At 42.1% G+C, this 27,782-nt stretch overlaps 2 protein-coding genes across 2 annotated transcripts; one reads left to right on the plus strand and one right to left on the minus strand.

The window, feature by feature from the left end:
- Positions 1-6,874: 6,874 nt before the first annotated feature.
- Positions 6,875-14,282, minus strand: TMEM234 (transmembrane protein 234). Its single transcript, XM_030219665.1, has 5 exons — positions 14,201-14,282; positions 13,465-13,616; positions 10,063-10,129; positions 7,689-7,781; positions 6,875-7,535 (listed from the first exon to the last, which is right to left on the minus strand). Exons 1-5 carry the CDS (start codon positions 14,211-14,213, stop codon positions 7,459-7,461), a joined length of 402 nt encoding a protein of 133 aa, XP_030075525.1. The 5' UTR covers positions 14,214-14,282; the 3' UTR covers positions 6,875-7,458.
- Positions 14,283-14,427: 145 nt separating this feature from the next.
- Positions 14,428-27,012, plus strand: EIF3I (eukaryotic translation initiation factor 3 subunit I). Its single transcript, XM_030219654.1, has 11 exons — positions 14,428-14,558; positions 18,241-18,333; positions 22,253-22,340; positions 22,910-22,975; positions 23,915-24,064; positions 24,250-24,377; positions 24,699-24,809; positions 25,228-25,317; positions 26,378-26,451; positions 26,532-26,624; positions 26,768-27,012. Exons 1-11 carry the CDS (start codon positions 14,556-14,558, stop codon positions 26,847-26,849), a joined length of 978 nt encoding a protein of 325 aa, XP_030075514.1. The 5' UTR covers positions 14,428-14,555; the 3' UTR covers positions 26,850-27,012.
- Positions 27,013-27,782: the final 770 nt, after the last annotated feature.

Here is a 27,782-nt window from a genome sequence, read left to right on the forward strand (position 1 = left end):
TCACATCCACCCGATCCATTCCACTCATTATTTTATACACTTCTATCATATCTCCCCTCAGCCGTCTCTTCTCCAAGCTGAAAAGCCCTAGCCTTCTCAGCCTCTCTTCATAGGAAAGTCGTCCCATCCCCACTATCATTTTCGTCGCCCTTCGCTGTACCTTTTCCAATTCTACTATATCTTTTTTGAGATACGGAGACCAGTACTGAACACAATACTCCAGGTGCGGTCGCACCATGGAGCGATACAACGGCATTATAACATCCGCACACCTGGACTCCATACCCTTCCTAATAACACCCAACATTCTATTCGCTTTCCTAGCCGCAGCAGCACACTGAGCAGAAGGTTTCAGCGTATCATCGACGACGACACCCAGATCCCTTTCTTGATCCGTAACTCCTAACGCGGAACCTTGCAAGACGTAGCTATAATTCGGGTTCCTCTTACCCACATGCATCACTTTGCACTTGTCAACATTGAACTTCATCTGCCACTTGCACGCCCATTCTCCCAGTCTCGCAAGGTCCTCCTGTAATCGTTCACATTCCTCCTGCGACTTGACGACCCTGAATAATTTTGTGTCATCGGCGAATTTAATTACCTCACTAGTTATTCCCATCTCTAGGTCATTTATAAATACATTAAAAAGCAACGGACCCAGCACAGACCCCTGCGGGACCCCACTAACTACCCTCCTCCACTGAGAATACTGGCCACGCAATCCTACTCTCTGCTTCCTATCTTTCAACCAGTTCTTAATCCATAATAATACCCTACCTCCGATTCCATGACTCTGCAATTTCTTCAGGAGTCTTTCGTGCGGCACTTTGTCAAACGCCTTCTGAAAATCCAGATATACAATATCAACCGGCTCCCCATTGTCCACATGTTTGCTTACCCCCTCAAAAAAATGCATTAGATTGGTGAGGCAAGACTTCCCTTCACTAAATCCGTGCTGACTTTGTCTCATCAGTCCATGTTTTTGTATATGCTCTGCAATTTTATTCTTAATAATAGCCTCCACCATCTTGCCCGGCACCGACGTCAGACTCACCGGTCTATAATTTCCCGGATCTCCTCTGGAACCTTTCTTAAAAATCGGAGTAACATTGGCTACCCTCCAGTCTTCCGGTATTACACTCGATTTTAGGGACAGATTGCATATTTCTAACAGTAGCTCCGCAAGTTCCTTTTTTTAGTTCTATTAATACTCTGGGATGAATACCATCAGGTCCCGGTGATTTACTACTCTTCAGCTTGCTGAACTGACCCATTACATCCTCCAAGGTTACAGAGAATTTGTTTAGTTTCTCCGACTCCCCCGCTTCAAATATTCTTTCCGGCACCGGTGTCCCCCCCAAATCCTCCTCGGTGAAGACCGAAGCAAAGAATTCATTTAATTTCTCCGCTACGGCTTTGTCCTCCTTGATCGCCCCTTTAACACCATTTTCGTCCAGCGGCCCAACCGACTCTTTGGCCGGTTTCCTGCTTTTAATGTATCTAAAAAAGTTTTTACTATGTATTTTTGCTTCCAACGCTAATTTCTTCTCAAAGTCCTTTTTTGCCCTCCTTATCTCCGCTTTGCATTTGGCTTGGCATTCCTTATGATCTATCCTGTTACTTTCAGTTGGTTCTCTTCTCCACTTTCTGAAGGATTGTTTTTTGGCTCTAATGATTTCCTTTATCTTACTGTTTAGCCACGCCGGCTGACGTTTAGTCTTTTTTCCCTTTTTTCTAATACGTGGAATATATTTGTCCTGAACCTCCAGGATGGTGTTTTTAAACAGCATCCACGCCTGATGCAAGTTTTTTACTCTGCGAGCTGCTCCTTTCAGTCTTTTTTTCACCATTTTTCTCATTTTGTCGTAATCACCTTTTCTATAGTTAAACGCTAGCGTACTTGATTTCCTAGTTTCACTTCCTTCAATGCGAATATCAAAACCGATCATATTATGATCACTGTTATCAAGCGGCCCTCGTATCGTTACCCCCTGCACTAGATCATGAGCACCACTAAGGACTAAGTCTAGTATTTTTCCTTCTCTTGTCGGCTCCTGAACTAGCTGTTCCATGAAGCTGTCCTTGATTTCATCAAGAAATCTTATGTCCCTTGCGTGTACAGATGTTACATTAACCCAGTCTATATGCGGGTAATTGAAATCCCCCATTATTATTGTGTTGCCCAGTTTGTTTGCGTCCCTGATTTCCTTTAACATTTCCGCATCCGTCTGTTCGTCCTGGCCAGGCGGACGGTAGTACACTCCTATCACTATCCTTTTCCCCTTTGCACATGGAATTTCAATCCACAGTGATTCCAAGGAGTGTTTTGCTTCCTGCAGAATTTTCAATCTATTTGATTCAAGGCTCTCGTTAATATACAATGCTACCCCTCCACCAATCCGATTCACCCTATCACTACGATATAATTTGTACCCCGGTATGACAGTGTCCCACTGGTTATCCTCCTTCCACCAAGTCTCAGAGATGCCTATTATATCTAATTTTTCATTTAGTGCAATATATTCTAACTCCCCCATCTTATTTCTTAGGCTCCTGGCATTCGCATATAGACATTTCAAACTATGTTTGTTGTTCCTAAGTACATCATGCTTAGTACTTGACAGTATTAATTGGCAATCTTTTGTCTGATTTTTATTGTTATTTAAAGATACCCGATCTACTACAATCTCTTTTGCAACCTCACTATCAGGATACTCTATCTTCCCTGTTATGGTGATATCTTTGAATGATACCTTATCCCGAACCATGCTCTTTTGAGCGACTGTCGGCCTTCCCCCCATTTCTAGTTTAAAAGCTGCTCTATCTCCTTCTTAAACGCCGATGCCAGCAGCCTGGTCCCACTCTGGTTAAGATGGAGCCCATCCTTTCGGAATAGGCTCCCCCTTCCCCAGAATGTTGCCCAGTTCCTAACAAATCTAAAGCCCTCCTCCCTGCACCATCGTCTCATCCACGCATTGAGACTCTGGAGCTCTGCCTGTCTCTTGGGCCCTGCGCGTGGCACAGGTAGCATTTCAGAAAATGCTACCCTGGAGGATCTGGATTTCAGCTTTCTACCTAAGAGCCTAAATTTTGCTTCCAGAACCTCTCTCCCACATTTTCTCCCATATTGGCACAGGGGGTGCAGGGATGGGGTGACAGATACGCGCACTGTCAACTTAAACATTACATACAAACATTAAATAAAGAAGCACTGAGGGACAAACTAGGAAATAAAATACAGAATTTTTTTGATGAGATTACTGAACATGCTCCATCTATATCTCATATATATCAGAAGATATGGGACTTGGCTCCTGGGAAGGAACTGACCCAGTTGCGACAGAAATGGGAAAAGGACGTGGGGCGGGAATTGGAATCCTGGGATATTGTTACACAGATAAAAGATATTCCACGCATAATAGGAGGTGCAGAATACAGGGAATGTGCATATAGGGTGCTTCATAGAGCTTACTTTACCCAAGTTCAATTATATAAGTCTGGGGGTATTGAGACAACTCTTTGTTTGAAATGTAATAGATATGACAACACTATATACCATGCGCTTTGGGGATGTGTATTAATACAGCGCTACTGTCCTTGATACAAACACCTACACGGATGTGAATCTAGAGAGGGCATACTTCCATCCTTGGCACCTGAATTACCTACTTCATGTTAGAAGGAAAGGGCAACTACCGGAAAAAGCTAAAGATAGTATGTTGCTGGGACCGCTATGGCAAGTGTGGCGGGAACTGGTACAAAGGTGGGGCCAGGATCCAACGGCTAGCAGACTATTACCTCTAGTTGGGAATAAGGATTTTACACCGGGCAGTGACAACGCAGTGTTTCGTGCGCTTCAAGGTCAAGGGGTGGAACTATTGGGTAGCTTTCTCAGAGACGATAATACTGTGATTTCCATAGTTGACTTTCAATGTAAGTGTTCAGGGGGGTCACTGGGGATATTGGCTTACCATCAGCTCGCCCATTACATACTTAGCATCCCAAAGGAAGGACTAACTCAAAGCTTTGAGATTAAGCTGAGGGAATTTTTGGAAGGGGATGCGTTGGGACAGGTCTCTGTATCTTGGTTTGTTAGAGAGCTGGAGAAAGGGCTACCACGGAGGAGGGTAATTGAGGTGGCGATGAAGTGGGGAACTGAAAGCCATAGGAATATCTCTGAATACCACTTACAACAATCAGTGAGGGGTATGCAGAAGGTGATACATAGTGCAGAGTTGCAAGAATGTCATTATAGAATAATACATAGGGCATACCTCTCTCCCAGAAGGGCATTTCATGCACGGGTGACAGAAACGGATGGGTGCCTAAAATGTGGGCAGGGCGGTGCAAATTTAACACACTGTATATGGCAATGTGCGACCATAAAGGCATTTTGGAGGAGAATAGGCCAGTTTGTAAGGGAGGTTACAGGATGTCCAATTCTAATTACGTTTGAAAGAATGCTGCTGAGTGGACCTGAACAATGGGGAATAGGGACACAGGGAGAAAGAATGTTCCTGAGCAAATCCTGTATAGTGGGGAAAAAGTGTATTATGAATCATTGGATACTGGACACCCCCCCTTCTTACTGGTACTGGCGAAATAGAATGCATCAATTGATGTTATGGGAAGCGAGAGGGGCGAGAGTGACACCAAAACGACAAGCACGGTTTTTGACGGTGTGGGGACAGTACATAAATTTGATCTCACCGAAAGCAAGAAGTCAAGTGCTTAATGGGCTGCCATGGGGAAATGGAGAAGATAGGTCGAGATAAGGAGGAACCATGCAACAAGGGGGGGGGGGGGGGTTGGGAGGGAGGAAAGGGATAAACCTAAGCTTTGGTCAATAAGATTGAGACTAAGGTATGCTTGAGGATAGAATCTTTGAACCAACAGAAGGTATGTTAAGGGAATGGGGGAGGGGGGAGAGGGGAGGTAGGGAGGGGGGGGGGAAAGAGGACCGTTGATAAACTAGTTTATGTTAGCCTATTGTTGATAGCATTAAGATAGGAATTGATGAACAATTGGATTAAGTGTTGTACTATTTTGAAGTATACTCAATAAAAATGCTTTAAACTAAACAGGGGAGGGGGGGGGAGAAAAAGATATTAGAAAATATTGATGATGCAGTTACGATGTATGTATGCAACTGTGACCTGTGTCTATGCTTACAAAGTGTTTGAATATACTGATGATGTTCATGCTGTTTATTATCATCAATAAAAATCGTTGAAACATAATACAGCGCTACTGGAGACAAATAGCTAACTTTCTGTCTTGTATATTGAGCAGAGGAGTAGAAATGAACCCAATGCAGTTAGTACTAGATATGAAAGAGTCACAATCGAGACTGAATGCTGATAAAATAATGTTATATCGAAAATTATGTCTTGTAGCGAAGAAATGTATTATGCAATATTGGACTGCAGCCAATCCACCAACTTTTTGGCATTGGCGCAACCGAGTACATCAATTACTGGTATGGGAAGCAAAAGAGGCTAAAGGGCATTGCAAAAAGAAAATTCGATTCCTTAAAATATGGGGATGCTACTTAGATAAAATGACCCAGAGAGGACGAAGCCTCATTGTCAACACCTTAACATAAAATAATAGATAATAAATACAGTGAGTGGAGTATAACATGGAATAATTTTGGGGGGGGGGACTAGAGATAGAGATGAGAGGGGGGAGGGAGGGAAGAGGGGTAAGAGGGTGGGAGGGAAGTAGGAAAAGGGGATCAAAGTACCTTAAAGTTGTCAAATGTAACTCTTGTTTTGAAATAGAGCAATGAGAGAGACAAATTGTGTGTATACTATGCTTGAAGTTTATATTGTATTGCAATGATTTTACATAATAAAAAAGTTGAAATATAAAATAATGAGTGGAGTTGAACAGGTAGATGTGAAGCGTCTGTTTACGCTTTCCAAAAATACTAGGACTAGAAGGCAATGAAGCTACAAAGTAGTAAATTTAAAACAAATCAGAGAAAATATTTCTTCTCTCATCGTGTAATTAAACTGTGGAATTCGTTGCCTGAGAATGTGATAAAAGAGGTTAGCTTAGAAGGGTTTAAAAAAAAAAAAAAGGTTTGGCTAGCTTTCTAAAAGAAAAATCCATAAGCCATTATTAAGATGAACTTGGGGCAAATAAACTGTTTAGTTCTAGGATAAGCAGTTTAAAATGTATTGTACTGTTTTGGGTTCTTGCCAGGTACTTGTAACCTAGATTGGCCACTGTTGGAAACAGGATGCTAGGCTTGATGGACCTTTGGTCTGTCCCAGTATGGCAACACTTACGTACTTATAACTTGCTTCTCACAGGTTTCCCCCAGTAAGCCATATCTCTCTCCTTCAATCCATTCCAAATTCTGCTGCACGACTTATATTCCACCAGTGTCGCTATGCTCATATTAGCCCTGTCTTCGTCACTTCATTGGCTCCCCATCCATTTCCGCATACAGTTCAAACTCCTCTTATTGACTTACAAGTGCATTCACTCTGCAGCTCCTCAGTATCTCTCAACTCTTCCTACACTTTCATGGGAATTCTGCTCATTGGTAAATCTCTCTTATCTGTATCCCTCTCCTCCACTGTGAACTCCAGACTCTGTTCCTTTTATCTTGCTGCACCATATGCCTGGAATAGACTTCCTGAATCAGTATATATCAAGCTTAAGCTCTTTGAGCAGGGATTGTCTTTCTTCTATGTTTGTGCAGCGCTGCGTACGCCTTGTAGCGATATAGAAATGCTAAATAGTAGTAGTAGTATCTTCAAATCTAGGCTAAAAGCCCACTTTTTTTTGGCTGCTTTTAACTCCTAACTGCTATTCACCTGTTCAGTGCCCATGTCTGTAAGTAATTCCCTTATCCCTTATTTGTGTCATTAGACTGTAAGCTCTGTCAAGCAGGGACTGTCTCTTACATGTTCAGTGGCTATAGAAAAGATAAGTTGTATTAGTAGTTGAAGTATTCTCAGGTAAAGGTACAAAAGTTTTGTTATGGGCCACAGCTCTTCCCACCCCATGTAAAGCTTTTATACACAAACTGTCTGCAGTGGTGAGAGGACAGGACAAGCTCGAGCTTTCCTGCTCTCATTCCCACATTTTTAACCATTAGGACTGCATCAACCATCTGCTCTGTTTCCTGGTCCCTTAAGGCGTTTCATTCTCTTCACGTCTCCCTTACTCAAGCTCTGTCTTTTCTGTTCATGTTAACTGCTGAGGCTGCTTCTGTTTCTGAACAAGAACCAGGAAACGGTCGCAGATGGACACATCTCTCCCCTGTTCAAGGTTCAACTCTACAATTACACCAACCACTTGGTCCTTCTAAGAAACTAGTTTTCGATTGTACTAGTTTCCTGCTGTGCAGATCTGGGAGGCCAGTTAACCTTACATGAGTTACTATGCTATGCTTCAACAGCTGGACAGTTTAACCCAGGATTGGGGCCAGTGTGGATCTCACAGTTGCTCACTCATGGAACTTGTGATACACAGTGTTACACCAAATGCCGTCAGCATCATTCCCAGCACGGCTCCTAGGAAAATAAAAGCAAAAAACATTAGGGCTTCATTTGAAATTGGTCTTAGCAGCCACTTCTTTACATCATTTCCATGGTAGACTCGGATACAGTCCGTGGATTGCCAACTGTGTGAAGCTGGCAGCAGAAGGCATTTCTATTTTTACTCACGTCTTCCACCGATGTCTTCACCGAGTGCCTTTCCAGTAGCCAATGTAACCAGCAAAGCAACTGAGTTGCAGAGTGGTACAGCCAAGGACAGGTCTGAAACCCAAAGAGAACAGTTACTAATGCTGTTCTACAAGCCATTTCAGTGCTTTCTTCTCTCCAAACCCACCTGCTTTCCCTGTAAGATACTAATGTTCCATATTTGATTTTATTTTTATTTCCCAAAGTTTCAATGTTTGTGCTCCATTGTTACATTCCTTAACGACACTCAATTGTTTCGCATAACTCTGCAAAATGTAATCCATAACTAATCTGTAACAAATTGTATTTCCAACATTTAACTCATATTGTAAGCCACACTGAACCCGCAAAAAGGTGGGAAAATGTGGGATACAAATGCAATAAATAAATTTATTTGTTGCATTTGTATCCCACATTTTCCCACCTTTTTGCGGGCTCAAAGTGGCTTACAATACATCATGAATAATGAGAATACATGAGAAAGTATACATTTAGTAATAACAGAAGAATTTGGGGTAATATGATAATGATAGAACATGGTATTATTTAACAAGCAAACGTAGTAATAGAAATTTAAGAAATATATGAAAATCATAACGAAATTGTACATTTGATAATGGTAGAAGATCTTGGGTAACATGATAATGAAGGACACAATAGTAGTTTGGCAGCAAATATTGTAGGGGGCAATTCTGGCTGTGTGTACATGAATTCATATTTGTTGATATACTACACATCTCTCTTTACAACTGTTAACAATAAAGAGTGGAGTGACGTATAAACAAACAATGAAAAGGAAAAGAAAAAGAGCCTATATTACAATTGGATACATTACACGAGAGGGACACATGGGGGAAGCAGAGGAAAGATAAACCATGCCTGGAACTTACCAAACCAAGTCTCTGTCATGATCAGGCTTCCAGATTAGGAATTGTATTGCCTAGACTGTGAAGAACCCAATCACTACAAACTAGTTTCCACTCAAAGTCAAAAAGCAGTGATCACTCCTTGTCTATTCTGTAGATCTTTGTCAACAATCGTTGATTCATTTTTAGTATCTATCATTAATAGGAGGAAAAGAGCCTCAGTTGTTGCAACATGGATGAATTGCTGAGTCGCTGAGACTGAAACTATCTTAGGACTTCCCCTGAAGAAGTGATACTGAAACAGGCTGCCGTTGGGATTGTCCACGTCAAAGAAGTCTCTCTCAGTCCTGTCTTTTGCTCAATAATGGATAAGAAAACAAAATGATAAAGAAATAAATGTGCATGATTTTTAGGGAGGTTTTTTGGAGCTGATGATTGAGTACAGCTGAGTTGAGAACACTTCACTATGTTGTTCTTATGAATACCCTTCAAAATAGGGGTGTCAGCAACAACTGAGGCTCTTTTCCTCCTATTAATGATAGATACTAAAAATGAATCAACGATTGTCGACAAAGATCTACAGAATACACAAGGGTATTAGGAGTGATCACTACTTTTGTTGACTTTGATTGCCTAGACTTTGAGCATTTTGTGCTCATAACCCTCCACCAGTTTTAAGATGGGTTCTGTAAAGCTTTTCTTCTTTGTTACTTTAGGGCTTTACTCCCGACCAGCATTCTAAGATGCCCAACTGGCCCACACCTTCCTCTTCAGCACGAAACCTTGATCTTTCCTCCCTGGCACTATGACCACAATGACTGTAAGAATCTTATGTCCAGAGGGCTAAGCTTTGCTTTCTGCTCTTGAGCTTGTTCTCAGTAATTCTGCCTCCGAGAAGGGCAGAGATGGCCAGGGAAGTGGGTAATAATCCGGCAAGAGTCATCTTGGTAGGCCACAGTTTATTGTATTTATTTATTCATACTTGTATCCCACAATTATCCAAAAACGAGTTTCGGTTCAATGTGACTTACATTTAACAGTTGTTAGAGATTATATTGATTACGTTGTAAGATGCTGTGTTTTACAGTAGTTGGCAAGATAACTATTAGTGCATATGGAATAGTCATTTGGTTATTAACAAATGACTCCTGTGGAATTACTACCCACTCCCCTGGTTGTTTCTGCCCATCCCTGTTTGGAAACATGTGCGACACAATTACTGCTCCCAGCACTTTTAATTCACAACTAGTTAGAAGACTCTCACACTTATTTTCTTGATGACATGATTTTACAGTTCTTAAAAGCACAGTTTTCATGTACTGTATAAAAAATAGCCCAGAAGCAGGATTTTAAAAATATCACCAAGATTATGTGACTGGTGTCCTTTACAGAGATAACGTTATTTATTTATTTATTTACAAATTGAATGGATGGCAATTTTCAGTCCAAATATGTTTCTTGGCTCTCAGGCCATAATAAGTTGAATTTACCTGAAGAGGCCAGTGTAATGTAAAAGATCAGAGAGCCGCACTGGTTAAGAAGAAATGGCAACATATACTGCAAAAAGAAGAGATTATTACTTCTGAGCTACTGTCCTACGACAAATGGCAATTATAAAGAATACTGAATGCCATGCACACACAAAAATACACACCAAAAATGTCATAAAGCAAATGGAAACAAAAAAGAAGCAAAAACTGGGCCTTCAGGATTGAGAAAAAATGTAGTCCTTTATTATCATAAATACCCGACACGGGCCGTGTTTCGGCGTACAAACGCCTGCATCAGGGGTCTAACATAAAGATACATACAAATAAATAAAAAAATAATAAAAACCATAAATTGGTTTAACAATATCAATAAACCATAATTGCACATTATTGTCATATCTTCAAGCCATATACATATACATTTATAACCGCTGTACTATATATACACACACCACGCACAAAAATACGTATATATAAAAAAGAAAGAAAGAAAAGGACATTTAAAAGAATATTTAAAAGAGCGTTTAAAAACATATTGAACAACATTTGAAACAAACCTTTAAAAAAATTTTTTGTTTTAAAGAAAAACACTCCTTTTTTAAAAAAATGTGTATTCCTAGATGATATCTATATATGCCCACCTATATATATATCTCTCTCTATAAGCTCAAATGTCCATATATATATGTGCATGTATATACATATATATATACATACACATACCCACATATGTATGTTTACTTAATTGAACACTTGTATATACAAGCAAGTCAATTCATCCATATAGTCATATCAAGTCACATGTTTCTGAATGGAGCATTGTCAGAGTCTATTAGACACTATAAAATCGCATATACTAAATGGCCCTTTCTTACCAATGGACTCCTATCAGTCAGCTTGCAAACTGAAGCACAAAAGGTAAGTAAACCAATCGGGGTCAGAATCCTAATGTGAGAGAGCAAGAAAAAGGGTTGTGCATAATCAATCATCTGATAGTGGCCAAACTGTAAACAATAGATTTTCCAAATAGAGAAAATAACGCCCCCTGTCTCAAAGGGACTCCCTTATATCGTAAACAATGTATTAACTGAAGTATATCATGATAAGGCCATTTACAACATCTCTTATACCGAAAAAACAAATAAATAAATGGAAAAAGCGTTATTTCCAGAGCCCTAATTACTTTTAAAATACAAATTCTCGTATGCAGTACCAGATTCCATGGTATTCTTGGTATTGAACCCCGATTGGGGCTGCTTTACCTCACCTCAAAGCCATTTAGTATCCATAAGTGCAAGAGAGCATGTATAAAAAATATATATAACTAACTTTCGTAAATACGTCTATTAAAATCAAAGGGTCTTTATAACATAGTTTAGATACAGCCCACAATATGAGCAGACGAGCGGTGGGTATAAAACTTTCTAAAATAAGCCTAATGCCCAAGCGATACAAATATTAAGAAAAGACTAAAAAAAGAGAGACAATGCCTACCCGTTGTTTGAACCGCTCGCCTCTGTTCCAAAAAACGCCTTCAAACCTGGCAACCGCCAAAAGTAGTGGCGTACGCACGCAAGTCTTCAAAAATATACTTCCTACAGTGACGTAACGGGGCGGAGTCAGACATTTAAGGTGGTCCTCGGAAATATCCACAATCGCCCACTTTAAACTTTACATCAAAATCCCCATAATAAGGGGCATGCGCACAAGATTACTTCAGCCTGTATTTTCTGTAGCAACGTGATAGGGCAATTTTCAACATATAAAACAAAGAATATACTGAAAAAACTAAAAAACTCGTAATGCCCTGCCTTTGACTTCATCCAGGAACAGAGAGCTAAAATCATGTGAGCTGAAAAACATTCATTCTCATTCGTCCAATATCCATAAACCCACTTATCATTAAAGTATTTATCATTAAGGCATAAAACATGGTAAACAATAACGATATAAGACAAATCGCTGTCACATGACACATGCCAGTGTGTAATTCATATTTAAAATACAAAAACCAACATCTGTGTCTGGAAATGTAGTGATAAATTATACTCATCAAAAGATTGAATTTATCAGATTAATATCCCTAAAATATTGAGGCATTCTCATTTCAAATGAGATAAGATCAATCTTTTCTATTATCGATCACTGCTGATGTAAAAATTGCTCAAAGTACATCCAAAGAGAAGAGCAGCGAGGTCTAATCAGAGTCCAATAGAATTCTCAACAGTGCTTAAAATTTTACCAAACATCCAATTTAAAAATATATAAAGATATTCTCAGGGATGTCATTTGTTCAAGTCGTCGTACTAAGCACAGACATAAAGTGTAATCCACCATCTCAGAGGAACACAGATAGATCCGTTTCTGAATTGAGTCCGGTGGGGAAAACCGTATCCAACTCAAAAATGAAACGTTGTTCCTGTTGTAGCAATATCTTATTTAAATCTGTTCCCCGCCATGAGGCTTTAGCTACCTTCAATACCAGGAACCTGAGATCAGAAAAATCATGTGCACAGTCTATACAATGTTGAACCAAGGGGGCCGTAATATTCTTTCTCCTGATATTACTTCTGTGTTCAATCATCCTTAATTTGAGTTTTCTAATGGTCTTTCCTATATAAATCAAATTACAAGTACAAATGATAAGATAAATAACACCCTCTGTGTTACAGTTAGAAGAATGATTAAGATGATATTGTCTACCTGTCTGTGGGTGAATAAATGTTGAAACTGTCAGACTGGATGAACATACAGAGCAGGAGCCACAAGGCTGGTGTCCTGCATGTAATGATGGTTGTGATGGTCCTGACGGTAATGCTGATGGTGCCACAATTTCTTTGATATTTCTACCACGTGTGTGGGCTATAGTGAGCCATTTATTCTGAAAACATTGGTGACCCTCCAAGATGTGCCAGTGTCTTCGCAATATTTTCTTAATGTCATGAGAGTAGTTGGAAAATCTCAAACTGCAAACAATATCTGGTGTACTATGTAACACTTGTTTAGACAGTAGTTCCTCTCTATTGGCATTAAACGCTCTCTTAATGCCCTTCTGAATACATGCTTCAGGGTAACCCCTCTCTGTAAATCTCTTGGCCATAGGTACTACTTGATGTTTAAAATCCGAAAGGTCACTACATACTCTTCGTAGCCTCAGAAACATTTTGGAAAGAACAGAATGAGGCTGAGCCGAATGAAATGCCCAAGCCTGCGCTCTCTGATTTAATCAAAAATTATTTAATTGTGACCAAGCACTGCAGTGACAAATCAAGGGAGACCTGCCCTGTGCAGAACTGTCACTTTTTGGTATGTATAAGAGACATCTTCAAATCCCTTAGGACTAGAGCAGAAGGCATATCATTCCCAATCAGGGGCCACATCTGGAGCACAAAACTGTATTACCTTGTAATTGAGAATCAGAAACTTCATTTCTGCCAACAGCTGCAGCACTCCGCTCCTTTCCTTTATGGTTTCCAAACCTTCTGTGCCCGTCTTCAAAAATGGGTTAGTGCCGCCCCACAGCACAGCCACCAGGACCATGGCGGCAAGCTCCCCTGCAAAACAACAACTGGTTAAGCGCTTCTACACCTTGCTCTGGGGCAGCTCCTGCATGAAATAACCTTGTGCACAGTCATGAGGACAGCACAGGATTGAGCACAGACAAATTAGGCATGATTCAAGGTAAGATATACACAAAAACTAGCACATATGAGTGTCTTGTTGGGCAGACTGGATGGACCATTCAGGTCTTTTTCTGCCATCATCTACTATGTTACTATGTTACAGTCATGAGGACAGCACAGGATTGAGCACAGACAAATTAGGCATGATGTGTCAGGGCTGAAATGTTTTGGAGGCCTGCCCAGATGTGCTAATTCAATGTTACCCAGAGCAGCTGTTGGGGGGGGGGAGGGGGAGGAGCAGTCAGAATTTAAAGTCCTAAGCTGGAGATCCGCGGGATCCACGTTTTACCCGGACCCACCCTGATGTCCTCAGGAGATGTCACCTGCTGCTCTTCTGGATCACAAGGGCTCCTCTTTGCAGAAGCTTTAAAATGTATTTATATTATGATATGGGGGGGGGGGGTAAAGGGGTTCTGTCATTTTAAGTTTAGAGGCGTAAAATATCGCACACTTACCCGCGGTCACCATGACAAGCGCCCTCGACAGAGCAGATTTATTGTCGCAGTCACTCAGGACATAAGATCGCACCTCCCCCAGTGCCACCCTCACTTACTTCCGCCCCTCACTCTCCTCCTGACAGCAGCGCTTCTGCGCCGGCCGCGCTTACACGTGACGTCACTTCCGCCCCTGATCTCCTAAGCTTCCTCGGATTGGCGCAGGCAGAGCCTCACTCTCAGGGCTAGATCGTCTCTTCCTGTGACCTCACTTCCGCTCTTGTCGTGCCTGGTTGGACGTGCTCTCAGACTCTGTTCACGTTTTCTTCCTTCCTTCCTTGGCTTGGTTGCTTCTTGTGCCTGGGACCGAGTAGCCATGGTGGGTCCTGGTCTGCTCCTCTCCGGGCCTTGTGTTAATAGTAGTTGTGTGATATTTCTCTGTGTTAATAGTAGTTGTGTGATATTCCCCTGTGTTAATAGTAGTTGTGTGATATTTCTGTGTTAATAGTGAATTGTGTGATATTCCCCTGTGTTAATAGTAGTTGTGTGATATTTCTCTGTGTTAATAGTAGTTGTGTGATATTTCTCTGTGTTAATAGTGAATTGTGTGATATTCCCCTGTGTTAATAGTAGTTGTGATTTTTCTCTGTGTTAATAGTAGTTGTGTGATATTTCTCTGTGTTAATAGTGAATTGTGTGATATTCCCCTGTGTTAATAGTAGTTGTGTGATATTTCTCTGTGTTAATAGTGAATTGTGTGATATTCCCCTGTGTTAATAGTAGTTGTGTGATATTTCTCTGTGTTAATAGTGAATTGTGTGATATTCCCCTGTGTTAATAGTAGTTGTGTGATTTTTCTCTGTGTTAATAGTAGTTGTGTGATATTCCCCTGTGTTAATAGTAGTTGTGTGATATTCCCCTGTGTTAATAGTGAATTGTGTGATATTCCCCTGTGTTAATAGTAGTTGTGTGATTTTTCTCTGTGTTAATAGTAGTTGTGTGATATTCCCCTGTGTTAATAGTGAATTGTGTGATATTCCCCTGTGTTAATAGTGAATTGTGTGATATTCCCCTGTGTTAATAGTAGTTGTGTGATTTTTCTCTGTGTTAATAGTAGTTGTGTGATATTCCCCTGTGTTAATAGTAGTTGTGTGATATTCCCCTGTGTTAATAGTAGTTGTGTGATATTTCTCTGTGTTAATAGTGAATTGTGTGATATTCCCCTGTGTTAATAGTAGTTGTGTGATTTTTCTCTGTGTTAATAGTAGTTGTGTGATATTCCCCTGTGTTAATAGTAGTTGTGTGATATTCCCCTGTGTTAATAGTGAATTGTGTGATATTCCCCTGTGTTAATAGTAGTTGTGTGATTTTTCTCTGTGTTAATAGTAGTTGTGTGATATTCCCCTGTGTTAATAGTGAATTGTGTGATATTCCCCTGTGTTAATAGTGAATTGTGTGATAGTTCTTTCTTTTTTTTTTTTATTGCACTTGTATCCCACATTTCCCCACCTATTTGCAGGCACAATGTGGCTTACAAAGACCTGTAATGTCATCGCCATTAATAGTTAATAGTAACTGAGTGATATTCTCCTGTGTTAATCGAGGAACTGTGTTACTGTCCAAGGACAGCTGCTGGATGTAAAGAGCTGTCGGGTGTGCCAGGCTCTGCAAGACACTAGGGGCCCTGTTTACTAAGCCACGCTGTAGGCGCGCAGACTTTTTAGCACACGCTAAAAAGAGACATCCATAGGAATATAATGGGTGTCTCTATCGATAGCGTGCGCTAAAAGGTTTACACGCCTACAGCGCGGCTTAGTAAACAGGGTCCTCGCCCATTCCTGGTACAGACTGCGACATGCAGTACTTATTTCTAACAGCACTAGTAGGAGAGCTTAAGCACCAAGCGTGGCCTAAAGATCCTAGAGACTGGTGCCCAGGGCATAAGTACATAAGTAGTGCCATACTGGGAAAGACCAAAGGTCCATCTAGCCCAGCATCCTGTCACCGACAGTGGCCAATCCAGGTCAAGGGCACCTGGCACGCTCCCCAAACGTAAAAACATTCCAGACAAGTTATACCTAAAAATGCGGAATTTTTCCAAGTCCATTTAATAGCGGTCTATGGACTTGTCCTTTAGGAATCTATCTAACCCCTTTTTAAACTCCGTCAAGCTAACCGCCCGTACCACGTTCTCCGGCAACGAATTCCAGAGTCTAATTACACGGGTGAAGAAAAATTTTCTCCGATTCGTTTTAAATTTACCACACTGTAGCTTCAACTCATGCCCTCTAGTCCTAGTATTTTTGGATAGCGTGAACAGTCGCTTCACATCCACCCGATCCATTCCACTCATTATTTTATACACTTCTATCATATCTCCCCTCAGCCGTCTCTTCTCCAAGCTGAAAAGCCCTAGCCTTCTCAGCCTCTCTTCATAGGAAAGTCGTCCCATCCCCACTATCATTTTGGTCGCCCTTCGCTGTACCTTTTCCAATTCTACTATATCTTTTTTGAGATACGGAGACCAGTACTGAACACAATACTCCAGGTGCGGTCGCACCATGGAGCGATACAACGGCATTATAACATCCACACACCTGGACTCCATACCCTTCCTAATAACACCCAACATTCTATTCGCTTTCCTAGCCGCAGCAGCACACTGAGCAGAAGGTTTCAGCGTATCATCGACGACGACACCCAGATCCCTTTCTTGATCCGTAACTCCTAACGCGGAACCTTGCAAGACGTAGCTATAATTCGGGTTCCTCTTACCCACATGCATCACTTTGCACTTGTCAACATTGAACTTCATCTGCCACTTGCACGCCCATTCTCCCAGTCTCGTAAGGTCCTCCTGTAATCGTTCACATTCCTCCTGCGACTTGACGACCCTGAATAATTTTGTGTCATCGGCGAATTTAATTACCTCACTAGTTATTCCCATCTCTAGGTCATTTATAAATACATTAAAAAGCAACGGACCCAGCACAGACCCCTGCGGGACCCCACTAACTACCCTCCTCCACTGAGAATACTGGCCACGCAATCCTACTCTCTGCTTCCTATCTTTCAACCAGTTCTTAATCCATAATAATACCCTACCTCCGATTCCATGACTCTGCAATTTCTTCAGGAGTCTTTCGTGCGGCACTTTGTCAAACGCCTTCTGAAAATCCAGATATACAATATCAACCGGCTCCCCATTGTCCACATGTTTGCTTACCCCCTCAAAAAAATGCATTAGATTGGTGAGGCAAGACTTCCCTTCACTAAATCCGTGCTGACTTTGTCTCATCAGTCCATGTTTTTGTATATGCTCTGCAATTTTATTCTTAATAATAGCCTCCACCATCTTGCCCGGCATCTTTCTGCTTTGTTCTTATGAATTCCCTCTGCTATGGTATTTTCCTAAATAACAATAGAGGAGAAAATCCTAATCAAGCTCTTAAAGGAAAAGACATCTTATGGTGTCTTGGGCCCAAACATGGACCTGGCATCCCTCACGTGTAGGCATGGAAGTTCCGCTGTGGGGGGGACTGACATAGACTTGCAAAGCTGTTACATTGGGTGCCTTGAGAAATTGCCATGTGAAACATGGTCCATGTCGGGACCCAAGACACCATAAGAAAAGTTGAATATTGTTACATTAAGAAAACTTCATTTTGACAAGCAGTTTTTGGAGTGATACACAAGTAAAAAGAGAAATTTTTTTAAGTGTGCAATGATTATAGTGAAGAAAAGGCAATATGATCTTTGTGGACTGTGATGGTCCTTTAAAATGGATGAGCACACGCAGAAAACTTTTTTAAAAAGAATTTTTATGTCTTTATTGAATCATGCTCTGTGGGGTTTGCTGGTATCATGAGATTTTCCTATGCAGCAGCAGAGAAGAGTTGCTGAATTTCTGCTTTCTCATTATCCTTTGATGACCCAGTTGTTTTCTCCCATTGTCTCACCGTTTGAACTAATGCAACAAGGATGTGTTCTTTGGGAAATTGTTTTAGTGTAACTTGCATTAGAAAATAAATCTGTCTGAATTGGCTTTTGTCTCTATGTAGAAACCAATCTTACTTCAAGGCCATGAGAGGTCAATAACTCAGATCAAATATAACCGGGAAGGGGATCTGTTGTTCACCGTGGCCAAAGATCCGGTAAGTATTGTCTATACCTATATTTACTGTTTACTTCTTTCTGTAATTACTGATTTTATGTTAAATGAGGTTCTTCATTTTGTTGCATTGCCATTTGGTTAAAGAAATATCTCTCTTGGATTGTGAAGTTAATCTCATTGTGCAGGAGTCTAGATTGTTTGTACTGTAAAATACTTAGATGGTTCATTTAACATATCAAGTAAAACTGAACTTGGAACTAGGCGTTATGAGATCCCCTGTCCCCCCCCCCCCCCCTAGTTTACGAGGTGTTTGGGAAAAAATGGACCCCCCCCCCCCCACTGTTTTTTAAGTAACCCAAAGATAAATATACTATTATTATTGACAGGTGTTACTTGCTGTAAAATTGGATGAGCCCTGTTTTCAAAATGACATCATTCAGGAAGTGACCATTAAGATCTGTTTTAGCAAAATGACTTTTAGCGAAGAAGATAACGCTGCATTTAACATTTTTGTGACAAAATAACGTATGTGACTCTAATCCTAGAGTACTGATAGAACTGAAAAACGAGCTTGCAGAGCTACTGCTAGTGATATGCAACTTATCCTTAAAATCGAGCGTGGTACCGGAAGATTGGAGGGTGGCCAATGTAACGCCCATTTTTAAAAAAGGCTCCAGGGGAGATCCGGGAAATTATAGACCGGTGAGTCTGACGTCGGTGCCTGGGAAAATGGTAGAGGCTATTATTAAAAACAAAATTACAGAGCACATCCGAGGACATGGATTACTGAGACCAAGTCAGCATGGCTTTTGTGTGGGGAAATCTTGCCTGACCAATTTACTTCAATTCTTTGAAGGAGTGAACAAACATGTGGACAAAGGGGAGTCGGTTGATATTGTGTATCTGGATTTTCAAAAGGCATTTGACAAGGTACCTCATGAAAGGCTACAGAGGAAATTGGAGGGTCATGGGATAGGAGGAAATGTCCTATTGTGGATTAAAAACTGGTTGAAGGATAGGAAACAGAGAGTGGGGTTAAATGGGCAGTATTCACAATGGAGAAGGGTAGTTAGTGGGTTTCCTCAGGGGTCCGTGCTAGGACCGCTGCTTTTTAATATATTTATAAATGATTTAGAGATGGGAGTAACTAGCGAGGTAATTAAATTTGCTGATGACACAAAGTTATTCAAAGTTGTTAAATCACGAGAGGATTGTGAAAAATTACAAGAGGACCTTACGAGACTGGGAGACTGGGCGGCTAAATGGCAGATGATGTTTAATGTGAGCAAGTGCAAGGTGATGCATGTGGGAAAAAAGAACCCGAATTATAGCTACGTCATGCAAGGTTCCACGTTAGGAGTTACGGACCAAGAAAGGGATCTGGGTGTCGTCGTCGATAACACACTGAAACCTTCTGCTCAGTGTGCTGCTGCGGCTAAGAAAGCGAATAGAATGCTGGGTATTATTAGGAAAGGTATGGAAAACAGGTGTGAGGATGTTATAATGCCGTTGTATCGCTCCATGGTGCGACCGCACCTTGAGTATTGTGTTCAATTCTGGTCGCCGCATCTCAAGAAAGGTATAGTAGAATTGGAAAAGGTGCAGCGAAGGGCGACTAAATTGATAGCGGGGATGGGACGACTTCCCTATGAAGAAAGACTAAGGAGGCTAGGGCTATTCAGCTTGGAGAAGAGACGGCTGAGGGGAGACATGATAGAGGTATATAAAATAATGAGTGGAGTGGAACAGGTGGATGTGAAGCTTCTGTTCACGCTTTCCAAAAATACTAGGACTAGGGGGCATGCGATGAAACTACAGTGTAGTAAATTTAAAACAAATCGGAGAAAATTTTTCTTCACCCAACGTGTAATTAAACTCTGGAATTTGTTGCCGGAGAAAGTGGTGAAGGCGGTTAGCTTAGCAGAGTTTAAAAAGGGGTTGGACGGTTTCCTAAAGGACAAGTCCATAAACCGCTACTAAACGGACTTGGAAAAATCCAAAATTCCAGGAATAACATGTATAGAATGTTTGTACGTTTGGGAAGCTTGCCAGGTGCCCTTGGCCTGGATTGGCCGCTGTCGTGGACAGGATGCTGGGCTCGATGGACCCTTGGTCTTTTCCCAGTATGGCATTACTTATGTACTTATGGACTAATGTATTTTCAATGGTCATACTGAATGCTAAAATGCAATTGTTTAAACACTTGTACCCCACATTTTCCAAACTAGTTGTGGGTACAATGTGGCTAACAATTTACTTAAATTATGTCAAGTAACATGTTACAGATCAGTTTACTGTCGACAGAGTTGTTAGTGTTCAGATATTGTGATATGTTGGCTGATGGTTTGTTTGACTGTGTGGGTTCGACGAAAAAGGATTTTCTGAAGAAATGGACTTTCAGGTGTTTTCGGAATGTAAGGTTCGTGCATTTGAGGTCTTTCAGTAGTGTGTTTCACATGTTGATTTGTATTTTAGGCCTTGACGTTTGGGGGAAATGTAGGGTGAGGTTTCTTTTTGCCCGTGATTGTGTTGTGTATTGGTAGATCTATTAGGCTTGACATGTATTCCGGTGCGAGGCCAAAGATTATTCTGTAGACCAGAGAACGTATCTTGAAGAATATATCTGCTTTGATAGGTAGCCAGTGTAGGTCTTGGAGTAGTGGTCTTGCGCTTTCAACTCAATTTCCCCCCCCCCCCCCCCCCCCCGAATATTAGTCTTGCTGCTGTGTTTTGTGCTGTTTGTAAACCCTTTAGCACTTCATGGTGGGAGAGGCTGGAACTGGAGAAATGGCGAGTTCCTGCCATGTTCAGTACTCCTGCAGGATTGTGCAGTACCTTTTGCTGGAAGAGGCTGAAATTACAAGAATTTAGAGTTTTTCTAATGGTTGCAGGTGTTATACTGCCATTTTTAGCAAGAGGTGTTGAAGGTAATAGAACATAGAATGTTGAAAACACATCTCTTCAAGCAAGCTTACCCAAATGACCCGACTTAACCATATAAGCCCACATGATGATTATATCTTAGACCAGTGATGGCGAACCTATGGCACGCGTGCCAGAGAGGGCACTCAGAGCCCTCTCCTTTGGCACACGCGCCGTCGGTGGTCCGCTCCGCCCGCCTTCCCTCCCTCTTCCAACCAACGAGGCACCGCCGCCCGCCTGCCCTCCCTCCCTCTTCCAACCAACGAAAAGCCACCAGGCCGCCCGCCCTCCCTCCCTCTTCCAACCAACGAAAAGCCACCAGGCCGGCCGCCCTCCCTCCCTCCCTCTTCCAACCAACGAAAAGCCACCAGGCCGCCCGCCCTCCCTCCCAGCACCAGCGCTCGCACTCCTCCTCTGAAATTGAAAAGGCGTCGGCAGCTGCAGCGAAACGCGTGGTCTTTGCTCGGCGCGCCTTCAGTCTTCGCTTGTGTCTGTCAAGCTCTGGTCCCGCCTATATGCGCCATGGGTGGTGTAAGGGGTGTGGCTATCATAGGGGTGGAGTCATATGTGGTGACCCCGCCCATAATGAGTACCGGCACTTTGCGATAAATAGTTCGATTTTGGGTTGCTGTTTGAGCACTCGGTCTCTGAAAGGTTCGCCATCACTGTCTTAGACCATATCATGCTTATCCCCTAGTCCTTCTTCACCATCTTCCCTACACCATTCCCCTCCCATTTCCCTTTTCTTTTACTTAACACTTTCTCTGTTGCACCTTTCCGTGTTCAATTCATATATTCTTAAGGCCTTTTTTACAATGTTTACTACAAGTCTCTAATATTTCTCCTTACAAGAACTTTGTAATTCTATTTACTATGTAAGCCGCATTGAACCTACAATGTGTGGGAAAGTGCGGGGTACAAATGTAATAAATAAATAAACATAATCTACCTTTTAATTTGTAGGTGAAAGGCCAATTATTTCTTTCTGTGTATATTTTTTAGAACTTTCCATGCAGTCTTTATGTTTTGTTTTTCAGATTGTTAATGTTTGGTACTCGGTGAACGGGGAAAGACTAGGCACCTATACTGGACACACTGGAGCTGTGTGGTGTGTGGACGCTGACTGTATCTTTTTTTTCTTCATTACAGCAATAGCAGGGGTGCGTGTAGCAGAGCTCCTTCTGGAATTCAGCAGTTGTGGGCCTTAAATTCAGCCATTGTAAAATGACTGGAGTAATCCTCCCTCTCCCTCCACCCCCCCCCCCCCACCCCTAACAGGGCTGTCAGTTTGCTGCACGAGCTGAAAATTGAACCCAGGTTGTCCCAGAACCAACAGGCTGCCTGGAGTTTGGCGTTAGTAAGTGGAGGAAACTTGCCCAGTGTGGATAAACAGAAATACTGGGCTGTTTATCAAATGTTCGTTCTACACGCTGTCTGAGTATGGATCTCTTCCTGCATTAATCTTTTCCAGGTTTAGCAGGATCTTAGTTTATCTGAATCTGTTTAGTATCCTTTTAAGTATCAGATCAGTGGACTGAGAGGCCTGTTGGATGGGCAAGGTTTAGTCCAGTACCTGGGTTAGTTCTGCACACTCCATGACGGGGCATGTTGGAGATGATCCTAACTGTTCGGCAGCAGTAGTAGGGGAGAGGAGTCTATGACAACTTGTTCGTGAACCTTAACAGCTGGTGCAGGGGACACCCGCCACGTTCTTTCTGGTTCTGCCGATAACTCCTGCAGACTCTGGGACTGTGAGACAGGTAAGACAGTGAATAGCTTTCTTTGGCCTTTGCCTGTAAGAATCGCTTAAGGTCTTGCTGCATCTGGTCATTTGCTGGCACCATTAGAAGTCAACAGGAAGAAGGGGGGGGGGGGGGGTTCTCTAAAAGAAAAGTGAATGGCTCATGTACATGGCGTGTTTGTTTCTGTTCTCGTGTTACTGCTATTTATGTAGCTTTGCTTGAGGATCTTTGTGTACTCTGATATTGTTCATTTGTTATGTGTGCCATTCTCCAATAAAGATATGTTAAACAAAAGAAGTCAACAAGGGCTGTGAAGCCCATTCAGCTCTTTTTACCTCTTTGACTCCCTGTCAAAAGGGATTAAGGCAGCTAAGCTGAAGTTTGCTGCCCCATGGTGGCTGAGGATAGAGCATGAACAGGAAACAAATTTTAAAAAAAGGGGGTGGGACACAGTTAACATCAGATCCTTTGGAGGGTAACAGCAGATAAGCCAGATGGGGTGGAAAATGGATTGTAGGGTACTTCACTGGTATAAGAATTTGCATAGACTAAAAGTCCGCAGAGCCCAGTATCTTTTTCACCTGGATTAGCCACGGCTTGAAACAGAACCTGGCAGGATCCGGAAAAAAAAGCAAAATTCCATACTGCTGACCCCAGGGATAAGGGTGATTTATGGACTTTCTCCACAGACGTGTCCAAGGATGGGCATTTGCTGCCCAAGGTTTGGGGGGGGGGGGGGGGTATGCATTAATATAGCGATAAGTTTGTAAATATGTGTTTTTGTTGGGTGGGATTGCGATATGAAGACTTGGGCATATTGTATATTTAAACGGTTTTTATTGATGATCAAACATTTGAAACAGCTGTATCATATGCATTTATGTACATCTTAACTGCATCATTAGACTTGGGTATATTGTAAAGTGCTTAAATACCATTTAACATGTTTCTTTGTAGGAAAGCAGCTGGCACTCTTAAAGACCAATTCTGCTGTTCGAACCTGTGGCTTTGACTTTGGGGGAAACATTGTCATGTTCAGCACAGACAAGCAGATGGGATATCAATGCTTCGTCAGCTTTTTTGACCTGCGGGATCCCAGCCAGATCGGTAGGGACTGTGCTTGAGTGGGGCTGTGAAGCGAATTGTAAAATGATTTAATTTTGTTAAATATTCCACACCTTCCAGGCTGTTGTGATTGGTTCAGAGTGAATCACATGTTAAAATGGTACAGAGAAGACCACAGTGCAGTGTGGCTTCAGATTTAGGCTCACGGTTAGCTTTTCTGTCTCCAGATGATAACGAGCCCTATATGAAGATCCCATGTAGCGAGTCAAAAATCTGCAGTGCAGTTTGGGGCCCGCTGGGCGAATTTATCATTGTGGGACATGAGAATGGTGAGCTGAACCAGTTCAGTGCTAAGGTAGGTGTCATGTTGGGGAGAGCAGGGATAGGACAGTATTGTCTCAGTCTGGTGCTGAGGGTAGGGGACAGGATTACGGTGGTCGTGGGTGGTATCTCGTGCTGTGAAAGGCAGCTTAGAATGAGTAGTTATTACTCAGTAGATCTGCAGACCAGTAAGGTGAGAAGCATTAAAGCCTCAGCCTTCTGAGGAAAAGCAAGACCGCAGTTGTCCACTGTGATCTGGCGTGGCAGTGTGTAGGAGCCTGTCCTCTGGGTGTGCTGGGCTCTTTTCTTCAAGCTTGCAAAAAATATCTTCTGTCTTTACTTTTCACTTTCACAGTCGGGTGAGGTGGTTGCGACAGCGAAAGAACATTCCAAACAGATCAATGACATTCAGCTGTCACGAGATCTGACCATGTTCATCACTGCATGCAAGGACAACACGGCAAAGGTGAGGGCTGAGCACCAAAAACAGAGAAAATGGTCAAACGAGCAGACAATTGCCAGAATGGTTACATGGAGAGGTGCGAGAGGCTATTGAAGCCAAAATGAAAAGTAAATTCAAAAGGAAGAAAATAGGAAGGAGCATAAAAACTGGCAAGTTAGATGTAAAACATCGAGGTAGGTCAAAATAGAAAACCATAGAGGCAAAGACAAGGAAGTTGACCAGAGTAGAAAGTGGGCCCAGGGAGAACAAGGTCACAGCCCAAAAAACAAATTCTTTGCTTCAGTCTTCACTGAGGAGGTCACCAAGGAGGAATCTATACAAAAAAAAACATTGTTTTGCAATGATTCAGAGGAACCAAAGCTTTCAGGGTAATGTCTTTGTAAGCTTCTCCACCTCCCCTAATTCTGTCTTTACACTGCAGCTTTTTGATTCTACAACACTGGAACATCAGAAGACGTTCCGGACTGAGCGACCCGTAAACTCGGCAGCACTTTCTCCCATTTTTGACCATGTAAGTGCCTTCATAGCATAATTCCACTTACTTAGCTTCTCGATCACCTAGACTCCCTAAGATCTCAGTCAGATGTACAAAGGGATAGAACCCAATGAAAGCAAAACTGAAATGACCTCCTAAGTGGAGTGAGCTTTGACAGCGGCTTCAGAGGTTGGGAACTTAAGGCCGGGTAGACGTCTGCGGTCTGGGTCCTCTAATTGGCAAAAACAGATGGGGATCAAGGCTAGAGTGGGTCTCGACTGTAACTGCAGTAGTTGGGTGGTACGACCAGTGCCAATCAGACTTCTACAGTTTGTGCCCCAAAATTGAGAGAGAGATTAAGTATACTAATGTTTAATTATGAAGAAGTGGAACCTGGGCAGAGTATCAGATTAAACTCTGGTCACCTTGTTGGGCTACTGGATGGACTGTGCAGGTCTTTATCTGCCGACCTTTATCTTTACTTTGTTAGGGTCAGCTTAAAAGCTGACGAGAACGTAGCTGTCCCCAGAGAGTAAAGAATCACTCGGAGGTCTCTCCACGTCCTGTGTAGAGGGGTGAAAGTCTGTTAGGAAATTTAAGAACCAGACAGTATTCGTAGGAGCTGGGGGATGATTCCTTTTATTTAGACATATCATTTTTATTTTTTTCACCAGTTGTTACATCCTTCTTGGTTTCCCTGTTTTTCCCCTACTCCACTTCTTCTTGCCGTTTGGCAGCTTCTTCCAGCCTGCTGCTATATAAATTGTATGTTTGTCTGCTCTTCGAGCATTACATAATGTTCACTTCAAGGTCTCAGTCTACAGAGCATCACAAACTGTCTTGAGTTTATATCTTCTCACCTTTCTCCATTATTATTATTACATTTGTACCCCGCGCTTTCCCACATAATGCAGGCTCAATGCGGCTTACATAGTAATTTGAAATACAAAGTTAATAGAATTTTAATTTCCAAGGTGGGTGTTGATCACTGTGTGTGGCTTTGGGTATCAGTGGGAGGTCAGGAGCTCTGGGCTCACATGTGACACGGGTTGGGGGGAGCACTTGCTCATTCTTAGCTGTTGTCTCATCTCTGCAGGTGGTTTTGGGAGGTGGACAGGAAGCTATGGATGTAACAACAACCTCCACCAGGATTGGCAAGTTTGAGGCCAGGTATGTCAAGGAAACAAATTCGGTTATGATTCAGATAGTTCTTACTCTGTGCAGACGTGTAAAGATTGTATGCTTTTCAGGTTCTTTCATTTGGGATTCGAGGAAGAGTTTGGGAGAGTTAAGGGTCATTTTGGCCCAATCAATAGTGTGGCATTCCACCCTGACGGCAAAAGGTAAGAACTGAGTGCGCACTACTTGCCTCGGACAGGGTCAGCTATGCTCCCCTGCCTTTCTGGGAAAGCAGCAAGTTTCCTGCAACTGAAGGTCTTCCTTTGGGGTCCCTGCAACTTACTTCTTTCTTCCTTTTTGGTTCCAGCTACAGCAGTGGTGGTGAAGACGGCTATGTCAGGATCCACTATTTTGATCCTCAGTACTTTGAATTTGAGTTTGAGTCTTGAAGCAACTGTGTGCTTCTTTCCATCTTTTTCCTGTAACTGGTTTCTTCTGGTATCACTGGCACCCCGGAGGCCTTACAGACAACTCAGGACTGAGGGAGTAAATACGCCTGCTCCATTTCCAGCATGTTTCCTTAAAAATAAACAAATTGGAATTTGAACCTTTTCCCTTCTGCTCTGTAGTATTTAAAAGGGTTTTAAGTCACTCCAACCTTAATGTAATGGGATATGCACTAATAATTAAATGAAAGCTCTCCAGAGGTACAGGTCAGTCCTGAAATGGGATTTTGGTTTGAACAGCTTCTGTGTGCATCTGCTTTATTTTATTTCTACTTTTTATAAATGAGCAAGTTCCCTTTTTTTTTTTTTTTGAGAGTCGTGGGGGGGTGGGGTTCGGTGTGCTGGGAAAGTAGAGCATTTGAGCTAGATGAGGGAAGGCCGTTAGAGATCAGGCCTTCTCAGACCTATTAAAAGCAGCTGTATTGATGCTTTTTGTAATCCTTGTTCACAGTGTATCCATAAACATGTATAAGTGTAATGTATATGCGGAAAGGGGGGGCAGAATTACATTGTAAAATGATGAACAACAACCGACTAGGCTTTTGTATGTTCTTTATTACATGTTCAATAAAACAAATTTAAATATAAGTAATCGAGCAAACAAAAACTGGGATGATGGGCAGCATAAGCTGTAGCCAGAAATAAAAATTCAAGAAGGGGAGGAGGAGGGGGCTTTAAGGATCTGTGGAAGCCAACCTGCTCCACACACTTTAGGGTATTTTAAAATCTGCTGTTCTGTTGAAAAAACATGATTAAATAGAAATAGCGAGATCTGCCACCATGTCAGTCCCAGGTCCCTCTGATGTAGGCACTGAATGTCTGTCATCCTTAGTGTTGAGTTCTGAGCACAGAAAGCATTGCCCCCCCCCCCCCCCC

Source organism: Microcaecilia unicolor, chromosome 11 (genome assembly GCF_901765095.1).
Source record: "Microcaecilia unicolor chromosome 11, aMicUni1.1, whole genome shotgun sequence".
Taxonomy (NCBI): domain Eukaryota; kingdom Metazoa; phylum Chordata; class Amphibia; order Gymnophiona; family Siphonopidae; genus Microcaecilia; species Microcaecilia unicolor.

Coding starts and splice junctions, on each gene's coding strand:
- EIF3I (XM_030219654.1), top strand. Junction 22,976..23,914: donor ACTCTGGGACTGTGAGACAG/GTAAGACAGTGA, acceptor GTTTCTTTGTAG/GAAAGCAGCTGGCACTCTTA. Junction 26,452..26,531: donor ATTGGCAAGTTTGAGGCCAG/GTATGTCAAGGA, acceptor TATGCTTTTCAG/GTTCTTTCATTTGGGATTCG.
- TMEM234 (XM_030219665.1), bottom strand. Junction 10,130..13,464: donor TTCTGATTCTCAATTACAAG/GTAATACAGTTT, acceptor TTCTTTTTGCAG/TATATGTTGCCATTTCTTCT. Junction 7,782..10,062: donor CATTACACTGGCCTCTTCAG/GTAAATTCAACT, acceptor TTTGGGTTTCAG/ACCTGTCCTTGGCTGTACCA.